This window comes from Rana temporaria, chromosome 6 (genome assembly GCF_905171775.1).
Source record: "Rana temporaria chromosome 6, aRanTem1.1, whole genome shotgun sequence".
Taxonomy (NCBI): domain Eukaryota; kingdom Metazoa; phylum Chordata; class Amphibia; order Anura; family Ranidae; genus Rana; species Rana temporaria.
The window spans coordinates 51,359,106-51,374,913 of NC_053494.1; the positions used below are offsets into that span (position 1 = coordinate 51,359,106).

Here is a 15,808-nt window from a genome sequence, read left to right on the forward strand (position 1 = left end):
GGCATGACTAGTAGGAAGGGGGTAGTCTTATACGATGAGTATATCCCAAAACCAACATTTTGGCTGGAAAATTAAGGGGTCGTCTTATACGCCGGCAAATACGGTATGCAAGGCAGGCTTGACAAGAATCATGTCGAGAAAAACGTTGTTTTTTTTTTCCATGACATGAAAAACGGTCGTGTGTATGTGGCATAATGAAAAGAGAGGCTTTTAAATATCCGCTTATTTCTGCAAAATAAATCAACAAAACTGACCAAAAACCATTCTAGCTTCCGTAAAGCCTCTTGGACTCTGTGCGTGCCAAATAAATAATTTCTTACTTGGGATGTGCCAGCAGCTGATACAAGGCATGTTTATTATCATCCAAACTCATCATTGCCACCAGGAAACATTTGATCACCTCCCAAGCCTGTCTTCGATAGTAAGGCTCGGTGTTTGCACTCTTCAAACAATCCAAGGCTGTCTCAATGGCCTAAAGAGAGCAAACAATAATTAAATCAGAGTCAAAAAACACACACAATGCGCAGACTGAGTCTCATGGGAAATCTGTTTAAAGAACAAAAAAACTTTGCAAAACTTTCCACATAAAACTTTCATTACCTCCCAGGTCTGTTGTGTAAAATGGGAGCCTATATTTCTTATAAATGCCATACAGAAAGGCAAGGCGCAGCACATAAAACTTATAATAGAATTCTGTTTCTGAATGGGAAGTTCTGCTTCTCTACGGGGGGTGTGCCACTTGCAGTGAAGTCTGGTAAAGCAGGCCATAGATGCGATTATTTTTTTCTGCAACCACGGGTTGCAGGAAATAAATAAAAACGCTTGGTTAAACCATCAACACCCTGCAGAGGGAGCCGTCTCTGCCAGAACAGTATGATTTCTTCTAGCTGGAAATAAATCGCATGTAAAAATTCAACATGCTGGTTGTACCCAAATCAATTGATGAATCGACTTGGGTACAATCAGCCTGCCCATAGATAGTTCTAATCCTGGCAGCTCCCTGCTGAATTGGCAGAGATTCGAACCATCTATAGCAGGGGTGGCCAACCAGTGGCCCGGGGGCCACATGTGGCCCGCGGAGCCCTCTGATGTGGCCCGCGACCTCCTGCTCTGGACTGGTGGGTTGGCAAGCCCAGATCGCAGGTTGCCGACCCGCCATACAGCAGCATCAGTGTTGTGAATAAAGCTGGTGGTAGAGGAAGAACGCAGCTGCGGAGCAGAGCCCCATAAGCTGATGTGTCCTCTACAGCGCCGACTTTTGCCACAAGCGAAGTCTATGGCAAAGTTCAGCTAACCCGTAGGATAGACACAAGTGAACTACGCTTCACCCGCGGTGTGGGTAAACCGCAGCACATCAATGTAAAAGCAGTCTTATGCCCTTTTCACACGATCAGCCCGACCAAATGGGACCCTCAATTCACCTCTATAGAGCGACAGATGTCCGTTTACGCCACCTACCTCCAATCCAAACAGAAGGGAATTCGTACCCTTCCATCTGGGTGGATCAGAGGACCTATAGAGTAGCCGTGACCTGCCATCCGCCCGCTCCGCTCATTGTGGCCCGCGACTTGCTACCAAGTTGCTTAAGTGGCCCTCGCTCTTCAAAAGGTTGGGCACCCCTGATCTATAGCCTGCTTGAGAGAAGTTGGAGCTGGACTTTAAAAAGGACTTTACAATAAAAACAGGACCTTCTACTTACCTGATTCTGACCAATGCATGAACTAATAAGATCGCCATTGCTTCATATTGTGAAAGTGGTGATCACAAAAAGCTTCCGTATCTTAGTTATTAAGCCACAACACCAGATTTCACCAGGAGGCGTTACTGCAAGACAACTCATGGCTCTAGTCCAGTGGTCTTCAAACTATGGCCCTGGGGCCGGATGTGGCCCTTTGCAAGCCTTTATCCGACCCTTGGGAATTCCTCCCACAGATATGAAGCGCTATTTCTCCCACTGACTCCGACACTGGGGCACCATTATTTCCACTGATATAAATGACAGGGCACTATTGCTCCCACTGACACTAATGATGGGGCACCATTCGTCCCACTGACAGCAATGACGGGGCACAGACGCTATGTACCGTATTTATCGGCGTATACCGCGCACTTTTTTGCCCTGAAAATCAGGACAAAATCGTATACGCCGATACCCGCGCCAAGTTTTGAATACTGCTCCGACATATACCGAGCGCAGTACAGTCGGGTATAGTCGGGCAGTCTCGGCTCCTTCCGCACTCACGTCCTGGACGTACAGGACGTCAGCGCGGGTAGCCGAGCATTGCCGACAATACACGAGTGTACTGCGCTCTGTATATGTCGGCGCAGTATTCAAACTCGGCGCGGGAAACGAGCGGCGAGGACGCCGGGCCTGCCGAAGAGGACACCCGCCGAAGAGGACACCCGACCCGCCGAAGAGGACACCCGACCCGCCGAAGAGGACACCCGACCCGCCGAAGATGGACGCCCAACCCGCCGAAGATGGACGCCCGACCCGCCGAAGACGGACGCCCGAAGCCACAGAAGGACGCCGGACCCGACGAGGCCGCCGATGGACGCCGCGCAAGACACCAAAACGGTTAGTACAAAAAAAACAAAAAAACGTTTTTTTCCACAGGATTGGGGGCCACTTTAGGGGATAAATACAGTAATTTTCTATACTCCCACTGACCACAGTCCGGCCCCTCTAAAGTCTGAAGGACAGTAAATTTGCCCTTTGTTTACAAAGTTTGGAGACCCCCTGCTCTAGTCAAAGCCTAGGACATGTGAGAGGTGGACTACATTACAATGATGGAATAGAATTAGATGTTGGAACAGCAAATAAAAAGAACCCCACAAAGAACTATTTGCAGACCATATAACCTTAAAGTGAGTTTAGGAGAAAAACACTCTTGCTGTGAAAACTGCATACCGAGGCCAGAATCTTAGTGTTATGCACATGTGATAAAGTTTAAGAACTGTGTATGGCCAATCCTCCTCTTTGCCATGTAATGGTGGTCAAAATTAGGGATGCACAGCATGGCTTCCACCAACTCCAAATGACTTAATCTGGGTGGGCACAGCCAACACATAATTCTGGTTAGATTTGTACTGTGATACTAAAGGAAAATCAAAGAATGCACACATGCCCCCATAACATGCAGCTTGCTATGGGGGGAATCAGCAGGGGGTGGGGCCCAGCGCGCCAGTGGGGGAACCCAGAAGAGAAGGATTGGGGCGGCTCTTGCAATACCATTGCACAAATATTGTACGTTTGTTAAAAAAATAAAAAAAGGAGAAGTAAAGGAATTATTTTTTTTTATTTATACTTAGTTCGGTGGAAGCAGCATTAGTCCAATGCTGCATCTGTCACCCAGCGCCTCTGCACTGAGAACCGAGCGGTCCAACATGGCCAATCGCTCAGCTCTAACAGACCCCCGAGCAGAGAGCTGCAGTCTGTCAGCCCCTCCTCGTTTATTGGAGCGATGAGCTGTGGAAGGGGCGGAGCGACTGTCTTAGGCTCTCAGCGGCTCACTGGGAGGCACCTGGAGGACCCAGAGTGCCTGGACTGACATCTGTGATGTCAGCAGAGAGCAGCCTTCAATACGCTCTCTGCTGAAAATGAGTCACAAGAAGAGTGCAAAATGAACTGCACTCCTGTGATCCATGGAAGTACAGCCAAACGAGCTTTGGATATACTTCTCCTTTAAATTTTTCTTCAGCATCACTTAAAGGGGTTGCAAAGGTACAATTTTTTCCCCCTAAATAGCTTCCTTTACCTTAGTGCAGTCCTCCTTCACATCCTTCCATTTTGCTTTTAAATGTCCTTATTTCTTCTGAGAAATGCTCACTTCCTGTTCTTCTGTCTGTAACTCCACACAGTAATGTGAGGCTTTCTCCCTGGTGTGGAGTGTCGTGCTCGCCCCCTCTTGAGGGGGCGAGTCAGGACGCTCTCTACGTTGCAGATAGAGAAAGGAGCTGTGTGTTAGTGGGCGTCCTGACTCTCCTGCTCGTCCCATCCCCCCTCAAGGGAGGGGGCGAGCACGACACTCCACACCAGGGAGAAAGCCTCGCATTACGGTGTGTAGTTACAGACAGAAGAACAGGAAGTGAGGATTTCTCAGAAGAAATAAGGACATTTAAAAGCAAAATCGAAGGATGAGGTAAGTGAAGGAGGACTGCACTAAGGTAAAGGAAGCTATGTAGAATTTTTTTATTTTTTTTTACCTTTACAACCCCTTAAGTTAAGGTGACCAGATTTTTAAAATGAAATCCGGGGACATATTTTTTCTTTACCAGTAATGGCAACAATCAGCGACTCTCTGCCCGCCGCCGCCCGCCTCACAGCCTCTCAAGTCTTACTGTCCGGGCCTCAGCTACTACTGGATGGGGAGCGGGAGGAAGATTACTCTGCCAGGGAAGGCAAGGAGATAAGCAGGCAGACAGCTGGCCAGGATTTGAGCCAAGGCAGAAGAACATGCGAGCGAAGCTGAATGGGCATGCGCCCGAAACTGAAGAAATATTCCCTCCGCTCCGACCAGCACATGATCATCAGAAAGGGGCACAGATAATGGGAAAAACACAACCCCCCTATGCTAGTAGGCACGGCGGAGCGGGGGGTGTAATTCAATTTTTTTTATTTTAATTCTGCACTGACTGTCTTTGAAATTGCCCCGGCCCCCTATTAAATCCAATCTGGGGACAAAACCAGGGACAGACTTGGTCCGGGGACAGTGTCCTCAATCAGGGGATGTCTGGTCACCCTACCTTAAGTATAACCAGAATTATTTGTTAAAATCTAGAAAACCACTTTAATTCAGTTCCCTTTGCTTAGCTATACCTATAAGGGGTAAGCTCCCTTTAAAAAATTGGAAACTGTGTGCATTTTCACCACACTACAAATGGGGCTGAACTAAATCCAATTGAGAAACGTCGAGACATTTAGAATGTTCACTGCATGAATTTCATACCTGATTAAATCATAATTAATGTGAACTAAAACTGACCTTTAAAGTTCACAACAAAACAAAATATCACTGTGTGCCTCTGGGGGAGTATCATATGAAGCCTTTTAAACAGTTTAGAGAAAATTAAACCCATGCTTCATAACAGAATTCAAGACTTTACTGTCATTTCCAATTTAAAGTGAATCTGTACTCACATTAAGTAATGTAAAGCGGACACCTAGAGGTTCAAGCATCTCCTCTATAGTGACTGAACGAGAAAGCACTCAGCCTTGAGCACTTCATGTTCATAGGTTCTAGAGCACCAATACTAGGCAAAATGCCCCTGATCCATATCTGCAGATCAAAAGAGACATCAAGGGCTTAAAAGACTGATGTCATCATAAAGGGAACCAGTCCTAACTTTGTGTACAGAGGTGGCTTGTTTGTGAGAAACCCAAATGAAAAGTCTACCAGTCTACTATTAGTATGGGGTTAATTAACTAAAATACCCTGTTTCCCCAAAAATAAGACAGTGTCTTATATTAATTTTTGCTCCCAAAGATGCGCTAGGTCTTATTTTCAGGGGATGTTATTTTTCCATGAAGAAGAATACGGTACACATTTATTGTTGAACAAATGTAATTTTAAGTGATCCCCCTCCCCCACCCCTGTGCCAGTGGACACCTTCACCAGACATCCCCCCCACCTCTTTATCAGACATTTCCCCCCTACCTCAGTCACCCCTGTGTGTCCACACAATGTGCCCAACTCGTGCTCCACGCTACTCACTGTCTAATTGCGAATCGGCCAGACTCCGTCAGGGCAGAGCGAGCAGCAGGCGGCAGCTTGTCCTGGCGGCGGCACGGGCTCCCTGATGAAGAGAGACCACGCACTTCCTGTCTGCTCCGTCTGCACTGCGGCCAATAATGAGCTGCGCGGCGGCGCCCGCCTCTACGGTCCAGGGTACAGAGTTAGGGTAGCTTTGGGGGGGCCTTATTATCAAGATGCCTTATGTTCAGGGGAGGCCCCATTATCGGGGAGGTCTTATTTCCGAGGGGATGCCTTATATTTCAGCGAGAGGCAAAACTGTAAGTAGGTCTTACTTTCGGGAAAACACGGTAGGAGAGTGCAAAATCGGGGGCAGATCTGCATAGAAACCAATCAGCTTCCAGGATTTGTCAAAGCTTAAATAAGCTGAAGTTAGAAGCCGATTTGGCCACCCATGCACAGCTGCACCAGATTCGGAGTGCTCCAGTTTTAGTAAATCTACTCCTAGGTGTCATTACCCTCTCCCACTGCCTTCTCCATTTATTCCTCAATATACAAAATTCTGTAGAAGTAATCTCTCTTAGGGTCCTTTCGCACAGACGTGTCTGTGTACGGAATCTGCTTTGCTCAGCTGGGATCACTCCGTCGATCCCCACTGAGCAGGCAGATGACAGGTATGTCTCTGCACACTGTGCAGGGAGCGACCTGTCAGAGCCCCGCTCTCCTCTATGGGGGATCGGATGAAGACATACCGTAGAGTCAGTTTTCTCATCCGATCGACATATGGAAAACAGGGTTTCCATCCGTCACACTTTAGCAGGACGGATGTTAGCGGACATGTCACAGCTGACATCCGTCGCTCCATAGAGGTGTATGGAGCACCCGTTCAAGTCCACCTAAAAAACTGACAGGCGGACCTGAACGGTCCACAAGTGTGAAAGGGGCTTTACTTGCCTTTACAACGGTTTTATTTATGTTGTAGCTTAAAGGAGAGGCTCTGCAGTCCAGCAGGGGGAGAAAAAGCTGGACAAAATTGCTTAGATTTCAGCAGAGGCGTATCTAGTGAAAATAGCGCCTATGGCAAGCACTGAAACTGCGCCCCTGTCGAAACATTTGAAACCCATCTTTCAGATAACAAAAAAAACAGCTAACAAAACTAGTGATATTTATCATCCCATGTGATACCTTGGGTAGTGACATATCCTCTATGGAGAAATCTGGGGTTTATTAGACCCCTGATCCCTCCTCTGCCCTCCAAGGCCAGGTAAATGCAGAACCAATACTGGAAGTGATAAAAATCTTCATCACTTAAGGCCTCAGTTTTCACAGAGGAGAGGGAGAAACTGATGATTCTCCTTCTTCTTTGTACACTGCCAATCCGACCAGATGGAATGGGAGAGCCTGGGAGAACAGGGGAGGGCTGTGGCTGAACGCAGCAGGGATAGTGCTGCCATTGTCCATTAGCAAAGGTGCTGTAAAGGAGATCCTGCCTATGCTCGGGAGGAGGGAAGAAGAGACCCTTGGACCCTGGTAAGTGCCTTGCTGCCCAGCCACTCAACAGCGCCCCCTTCATATGGCGCCCATGGCACTTGCCATGGCTGCCATACCCTAGATACGCCACTGGATTTCAGTATAGCAGAGGCAAAAAGCTCAATAGACATTTTGCAGCATCAACATGTATTTTTCAGTACTTCCAGTATTTTTAAAAAGACAAAACCTAGGGAAATGTGCATGTATAGCAAAAAGGTATTGTTTAGCCTACATGGTCTTGTGTGTCTATGGGTGCCTTCATAGCTGTTGCAGAAGGATCAGTTATGGAATTCAAAGGGGTAGACACCGATTTATATAACTCTTTGTACAACTATGGCTTATGTTGGTGTTAAAAAAACAGAATAAAAATAAAATGTAACCAGTAATTTTTTAACCAAAATGTTTGAAGTGGAATTCCAGTTAATTATCAAAATCTGCCCTGCTTAGGAGGCCATAGATTATTCAATTTTCTTTCCTTTCGACCATGGATTGAAGGAAAGGAAATTGCTCAATCTCCCCATCAACATAGTCAGGGTTGATGGGGGAATGCCTCCTACAGCACCATTGTATATTTTACAGGTGGGGAGCCTTCCCCCTGGCTAAATACAATGGCAGCCAAAGCCATCGGCAATGATCAGGGCAGGAAAACACCTACAGGCTGGTGGTACTGAAGTCGATAAAAAATAGATCGACTTCAGTACAACCAGCCTGCCCATAGATAGATTAAAATTTCAGCCGGTTCCTGCTGAACTGGTTGAATTTCATTCTGTCTATAGCTGGCTTAAAGTGGAGGTTCACCCAAAAAATAAATTTTTAACATTAGATTGAGGCTATTTAAGGGGAGCAGAAACTTGTTTTTTTATTTTAAAATCAATGCCGTACTTACCGTTTTCGAGATAGATGTTCTCCCGCCGCTTCCGGGTATGGGCTGCGGGACTGGGCGTTCCTATTTGATTGACAGCCTTCCGACCGTCACATACAGCGAGTCACGAGTTTCCGAAAGTAGCCGAACGTCGGTGCGCAGGCGCCGTATAGAGCCGCACCGACGTTCGGCTTCTTTCGGCAACTGGTGACGCGCTGTATGCGACCGTCGGAAGGCTGTCAATCAAATAGGAACGCCCAGTCCCGAAGATCGTACACGGAAGCGGCGGGAGAACATAATACCCGTTTCTGCTCCCCTTAAATAGCCTCAATCTAATGTTAAAAAAAACGATTGTAAAGGCTTGTTTTTTTAAAATAAACATATCATACTTGCCTCCACTGTGCAGCTCGTTTTGCAGGGAGTGGCCCCGATCCACCTCTTCTGGGGTCCATTGGTGGCTTTTGCAGCTCCTCCCCGCATCAGATAACCCCCTAGTAGAAGTGCTCTCCAGGGGGGCCCCTCTCCATTGAAATTAATTAAAAACACGGTAAAATCGCGATTTTAACGCTCCGTTTTTACCGCGGTTTTTAATTCATTTCAATGGAGGGGGCATAGGGAGCGTTTTAATAGCACTATTTTTACCGCAAAAACGCAGCAAAAACACACCAGTGTGAAAGAGCCCTAAGGGCCCTGACAGAAAATACACACGTACACACACACACACACACACACACACACACACACTGGACTGCTAGAACAAAATGATACATCACCTTTTCCATTGGAAGCTGAATGGAAGCCTTACAGTCTGAAAACTCCGTTGTAATGCTGGGTCCTTGTATCTCAGTCACAACATATTGCAGCTTCTGCGATTCTTTCAACATTTTCCGATTGCTGCCACCAAATTTTCCCAGGACTCGGTACGCCACATGAGAAATGCTATCTGCAGGGTTACGAAGGGTCCTCCACAAGGCCTAGAATAACGGAAACATTTTCCTTTGAAACAACCATCTTCAAAACCAAAATTTAAATTACTTGATTTATGACCTGTCGTCTGTGTCCCATGGGTGGGGGTTTGGGAGTTGTACCCCCCCCCCCCTCAACCTTCAAATAGTGAACACCAGCCACCAATGGTGACGTCCCTGTGCCAGGCTTTACTAGCTATTGTAGAAGCACTCTCTCCTCTCCCCTGCAGGTGCCACTGGCCGACACAGTGGAAATCATGAGACCAGAGAGGCATGAGAATAAGAAAGTATACAGATCTCTCTTACACAGGTTAGTCAGCATAGGTGTTAGAAGGGGGGTGAGGACAGTTTTAAGGCCATCATCTCAAGTAAATTAACCAACCCCCTGCCATTTTGTTGAGTGTTTGCATATTCCAGAGCCTTAACGGTTTTAAAACATCATACTTATTACAAATGTTAGTTTACCGACAGAGTTTATAATGATTTGAGGCAAGAAGGTAAACTGGAACAAGCATGAAAATAATGAGGTCTGACTTTACAGATACACATACTTGTTCCAGGGTCATTGGTTCAAACCTTACTAAACCCAGCTGTGTAGAGCACTAGCCAGGCAAATAGCAGCTTCAGAAGGGGGCTGCCAAATAGCTTCTGATGTCCTCTTTTTGCTTTAGAACACAGGTGTCAAACACAAGGCCCACGGGCCTAATCCGGCCCTCCAGGCAATTTCATGTGGCCCTCGCACCTCTCCTGCAGCAGCAGGAGAGCTCCAGCCCTTCCCTGGTCCTCCTCCAGACCCTTACTTTCTGCTTTCAGGCAATGCATCCAGCTTCTTCCCAGCAGCAGCATAAGAAAAGGGGGGTGCACTGTGATGTAAGGGAGAGTGGGGGACTCGACTTCTGATGGTGGGGGGGCTCTTGACTTCTAATGTAAGGGGAGGGGATGCACTGGACATCTAATCTTACCGATACAACCGGCCCTTTTGAGGACAGTCATGCTGATGCGGTCCACGATGAAACTGACTTTGACACCCCTGCTTTAGAACACCAGTCTTATGTGTTCACCTTGTAATAAAAGTGTTTATTTGTAAAACAAAGGGTTTAAAAATACTGGTAAGAAACCAATATAAAATGTACTGGGCAGCACTCCCGCCTAGCAGCACTAAGGTCATTGGTTCGATCCCAACCACGGCACTGCCCTGCCTGGACTTGGCATGCTCTCCCTGTGCCCGATTGGGTTTCCTGCCACACTCCAAAGACATGCTGGTAGCTTAATTGGCTCCTGTCCAAATTGGCCCCATTATGTATGTGTATGCATGATGTGAGTTAGTGACCTTAGATTGCAAGCTCCTTGATGGACGGGACTAATGTGAATGTACAATAGATGTGTAAAGTTCTGCATAGAAATCGATGGCACTATAGAAGTAGCTGTAATAAAGAAATAAATGTATACTAAAAAAAAAAAAAAGAACCGCAGTTTCCTTTTAAAAGGCTTATGCAACCAGCTCCCTTGCTTTTCAATAATTTAGCATTTCTAAGCGCTCTTATTTTAGGAGTCCTGGAAAACAAGCACACAGGGAAGTATAATGGGCTAGGTATGTGACCAATGCCATCACTAAATGTCAGAACATGGTGATGAATGTTAGAAAGATGGAAATAACGATGCCCAGATTTATTTTCCCGTACATTAAGAGATAATTTGGGGAAATATTAATTTTATATGCGAGGTATAATCTGTGTTTAGGAAGTTGTTTAAAATTCACTGGGTGATTCATTAACAGAAAATGTCTCAGTGTTTTCTGTAATACTCTGCATGCTGTTCCGATGAAGAAACAAATACCATTTAAGTCACCCCGGACGCAAGACTGAAATGTCTCCTCAGCTGGGAATACAGACCAATTTATTTTTACTAAACAGCAGTTTTTCATGAACCAATACTGCCCCCTGGTGATCGCAGCCAACATTACCTGCATAAGCTCAGCGCGGACGGGCTGAATGTGATCGTAGAGAAAGTCAGGCTGCAGGTTATCCACACACAACTCCAGAGTCCGGAGACCCTGGCTGACAAGCGTCTGAGAGCCATTCAGAGCAGAGACTAAAGGATCCATCAGCATAGGAAGATATGGCAAGAGGGAGCTCAGACGTACGGGCACAGTGAGGCAAAGCTCCACAAACAGATCCTTCATGTGTTGTTTATGTAGGCCACTTTGTAACATGTTCAAGCCTGAAAAAATAAAGATTGTTACAGAAACAGGCTTTGTGGAAGCAATGCAGACAGGAAAACAAGGCTTTTGTCATTTCTGTATTGGGATCTGCAGAAATAGAACATGAATAGACCCATGGCCACCATTAGACATCATAGGGCCCCTCCATACTGGGGGTAAGCAGAAGAGATTGAGACTGAAGCTGTTCTTGTGCACTCCATTGAAATGATGCTGCTCTAGGGATATACTTAGGCAGCCTCTGCTGGTCCTGTGCCCCCTCTGCTTACCCATTAGGGACCAGCTTGGATATGGAAGTACTGTCTGTACCCCCTACCCATCATCAACCTTGAGCACCGTGTTCTGCTAGAATTACAGCATGGTGAGAAATATTTTAGCGCCATGCATTGATATAATGGCAGTACAAGAAAGCTATATTACAGTACATTGATAAATTACTACAACATAATGTACAGGGCAACTCTGTATCTTGGCCTAGGCCAACAAGACCCAGGCCTAGGGCAGCACTTTGCAGGGGGGTAGCATGAAAAGAGTCCCCACCGGCTTGCGCTACACTTTTTGTAGCGCCAGTCTTATGAGGTGGGCTGGGCCGCAATTCAAATCAGTCTGGTGCCCCATAAAGCGGCCACACTGCTGCCAGTATGATAGGGATGGCGCAGACACAAGGGACACTGCTATGGTCACCTATACCTGGCAGGTAGGTAGTAGGACTCTCCTGCAATCCTTTGCTTGTGTCAGTTGTACATATTAAGTAATCTTAATTTTATTTCTGTTGATTGCTGATGAGAAAAATAAACAGATGGATTTATTTGTTCCTTCCCCCCAATCCTTCCTTTGCTCACTGCCTGGACCACATACCTCCATCACTGTGCTACATGTTTTCTGCTGCACCACTGGCATGGTTAAATCCTCTAATACCGCGTACACACGATCGGAATTTCCAATGAAAAAAGTCAGATGGACTTTTTTTTTTTTTTAAACAGGAAGTGAGAGGAAATCTCTGCAGATTAGGGGAAAACAGTACTGTGCTCGGATATATGTATCTGATACGGCACACTGATATTTTACAGTAAAGGATGAGGTACATGAAGGTTTTTGTGCCCCGTTAAAGGTAGATTACTATAGTAATATAGTTGTGTATTAGTGAAGTGTGTAATATAGTTGGCACTCTCACGGCCAGCAGCCTGCTCCGCTCTTCTCTATGTCACCCAGTTGGAGTTATCCAAACAAGGGAGCGGGGGAGTCAACACTGCTTAGCAGCAAGCAAGCCAGTAACAATACAGGAGAGGAACCCCTTCATGGTGCCACCCTTTGGAGGTGCATGTTTTTTGAAGCCACAGCTTCACTACCCTTCATGGTACTCTATTGTCTGCCCATCCATGGAATGCCAGTGCTAGGTTCAGCGCTATATTCTAGTTACTTTAGTGATGTCAAAGCTGCAGGGGCCCCCTGCTGACCAGATGGGGCCCTAAGCTCGGTAAAAGAGTGTCCTTGCATACACAGAGAAACGACCATTCTAAGCTATATAATCCTTGTTACCCATGAAGAACATGACGCTTTTGGACAGTCTATAAAAGTAAGGGAATACTTGTACTGCATTAAATCTAGCAAAGTGCAAACAAACAGATAGATAGTAGTCATTAAAACAAACCATTTGTACGTTGACTGACCTTGCAGTAGGTTAGGTAGCAAAGGCAGAAACTCCTGGTACAGGAGATCATGGCTTCCTCCTCCTATAGACCTGAAGAGCGCTCGGAGCAACAAGAAATAGTTGTATGGTTCCTTGGCAGTCTGAGCCAGCTCCATTGAGCTGTTTACAATTTTGTGCAAATGTGGCTGCAAAAAAAAAAAAAAAAAGGAGAAAATTAAAAAACAGATTTGGGGATAAACAACTAAATAATCAGGTCTTAAACAAAATATGATGCATTTATACAGATCCTTGTGTGCCATTCTATTCAGATAGTCATTGATCTTATAATTGATCATTAAAGTACAACCCCAGGCAAAAAGAGATATCAGACAGCTGCTAATAAAATCCAGCAAACACTACTGTGTTGTGTAAAAAGATTACCAAGGACCCTTTTACACTTGTGCGACTTGCGACTGCAAAGTCGCATGGCAAGTCGTAACCTGATTTCCAGTGAGTGCCATATATGTGCGACTTCAAGTCGCACCAACTTCAAAGTAGTAGCTGTACTACTTTGACGCAAAGTACACAGGCATTCCCCGATTTTGCCTCAAAATTGTGCAACTTTAAAGTCACAGTAGTGTGAAAGGGGCCTTAGTTGATTTCCAAACCAGTTGTTTCAGCCAGATTCCAGGGCAGCCTCTCACAAGAGTCGCGAGTGGGGCTGGCTCCTAATACTGGAATGTTGCAAGTTTGAACAACGTCCTTTTTTTTTTTGAGGCAAGACCAATCATATTTAAGTTACCAAGCAAGCTTTTAACAGTGATTGGTGGCAATGATTAAGTAACTTCTTTTAACTTTGGTCTCACAACTGGGTTGTGATAGGTCAACACCACCAATAAGCCTGCAGTGGGTATGTTAGGGAATCTCTCTGGAATTGCACACAGGTTAACAAAAGGGGTTCCCAGACCACCCAAATACAGAACAAAAAAGCAGTGTGGTGGACTAGGGCCCTGCAGCTTACTTAGATAAAACCTCTTAACAGGTGGGGTGTGTTCACCTTAAGTATAGGCAGAACTTATCCCAAAAGAAAGTTAGCTCTGATTAAGCATCCTCCCCAACAATAAAAAATAAATAAGGAAGTTCATTATCCCCATTCCAGCCAAGACCAAAAGGGTGTGTACCCGGCCCTGCAGCCTGCTGGTAGAAGACAGAAAGGACACGCCGTGCTCTTAATTAGGACAAGTACACACTATAGAGGGATATGTTTTGTTCATATTTCATGTCTGAGGTTTAAAGGCACTTTAAAAAGGGTGTAAAGCCACTCATCATTTCTAAATTACTTCCACAGTGCTGATCTATAAGGATATACATGCCTCTGCAAAAATGTGAAAAATCTTCATTTTAGCGGTTTGGAGCTCTGCAATACTCTGAGTTCTGTGGGTGGGTCTGTTGTCTGGAGCTCAGTGGGTGGCGTCATGATGTCAGTACTCTTCTTCCACCTCTACACTCCCCTTGGCTAGTCCCGTGAATTATGCCCCACAATCACTAACATCCAATCAAAACCCAGGAAAGTTACCACATGACTTCAGCATGCCCAATCATGCTGAGGCGTGGAGCAGCCAATCCTGGGAAAGCTGGAGAAGAAAGGAGGAGGAGGGGGGATCTGAAGTACACAGAATGCCTCTCTCACACTCCTTCATGAGATAAGAAAATGACCCATTAGGTCATGCAGGAGTGTGAGAGAGGCATTCTGTGTACTTCAGATCCCCCCTCCTCCTCCTCATTTCTTCTCCAGCTTTCCCAGGATTGGCTGCTCCACGCCTCAGTCTTGCCATGTAGAGTTAATACAGCTCTAAAAAATCCTCTTGCCTATCTTCAGTAAGATAAAACAGACACACAGAGAAACAGGTGTCAGTTTCTTCCCCCTAACTCTACATGGCAAGACTGGGGCACAGATGATATTACATCCTCTGCTCTAACAGATATGAGTTATAATAAAAAAAAAAAAAAATTGGGGGGGCTGGGTTTACATCCACTTTTAGGCCTCTTTCACACTAGCGGACCGTTCGTCCGTTTATTACAAGTCAGTTTACGGACTTGTAATGCATCCCTATGGAATTGCATCCGCTAACGTCCGCAACCATCCGCGTCCGTCAGGATCCGCTTTTGCGGACGGAAAAAAACCCTATTTTTCTTCCGTCCGGCGGAACGGATCGGATGCAGACGGACAAACGGTCCGTCTTCATCCGATTCCCCATAGGGGAGAGCGGAGGAGAGACAGGGCGGTCTCTGCACTGTGTGCGGGGACCGCCCTGTCCGCCGACTGCTCAGCGGGGATCCCCGCTGAGCCGACGGACACACACGGAGCGGACACAAAAACGGTCCGCTCCGTGTGAAAGAGGCCTAAGACATATGAAGTGTCAACTGATAACCAAAAATTACAGCAAAAAAAAAAAAATACAGAACAAAATCAAGCAAAAAAAACAAAACATTTATACATAAATATATGGCATAGATGTCTTTATTTTTTAATTTGCCAGGAGTTTATCAATAAAAGACTCAGTGGAATGGATGACAAGTTATCATCTCACCTTAAGCATTTGCTCGTTATCTGCAGCAAACAGGGAGACAGAGCCAAACACTAGCTTGAACAGCTTGAGATACAAATTGGACAGCTCAACGTTGGATCCCATCTCCGGAAGTCTTTCCAGCAAATACTCCACCAGGATGGTAGCAAACAGGGCTGACGTAGTGGGGTTCGCCAAGAAGGAATTGGCAACAATCTAGAAAAACAAGCCGCTCAATCAAATTAAACATCAGTTAACACAGAAAAAAGGTCCCTGGTGCCCAGTGGTGGCCACCGGTAAATCTATATAAATATCTGCTAGGATCAAAATTGATTCAATACCA

At 45.9% G+C, this 15,808-nt stretch overlaps 1 protein-coding gene across 3 annotated transcripts in view; it reads right to left on the bottom strand.

Moving 5' to 3' along the window:
- Positions 1-15,808, bottom strand: part of LOC120943465 (transformation/transcription domain associated protein) — a 263,678-nt gene that overhangs the window by 193,963 nt on the left and 53,907 nt on the right. For all 3 annotated transcript variants that reach the window (XM_040356782.1, XM_040356783.1, XM_040356780.1), the window contains exons 18-22: positions 15,490-15,681; positions 12,939-13,104; positions 11,014-11,270; positions 8,859-9,059; positions 321-472 (exon numbers count right to left, since the gene is read on the bottom strand). In XM_040356782.1, the coding sequence (XP_040212716.1) occupies positions 321-472; positions 8,859-9,059; positions 11,014-11,270; positions 12,939-13,104; positions 15,490-15,681 (968 nt within the window). The remainder of the gene's footprint in view (positions 1-320; positions 473-8,858; positions 9,060-11,013; positions 11,271-12,938; positions 13,105-15,489; positions 15,682-15,808) is intronic.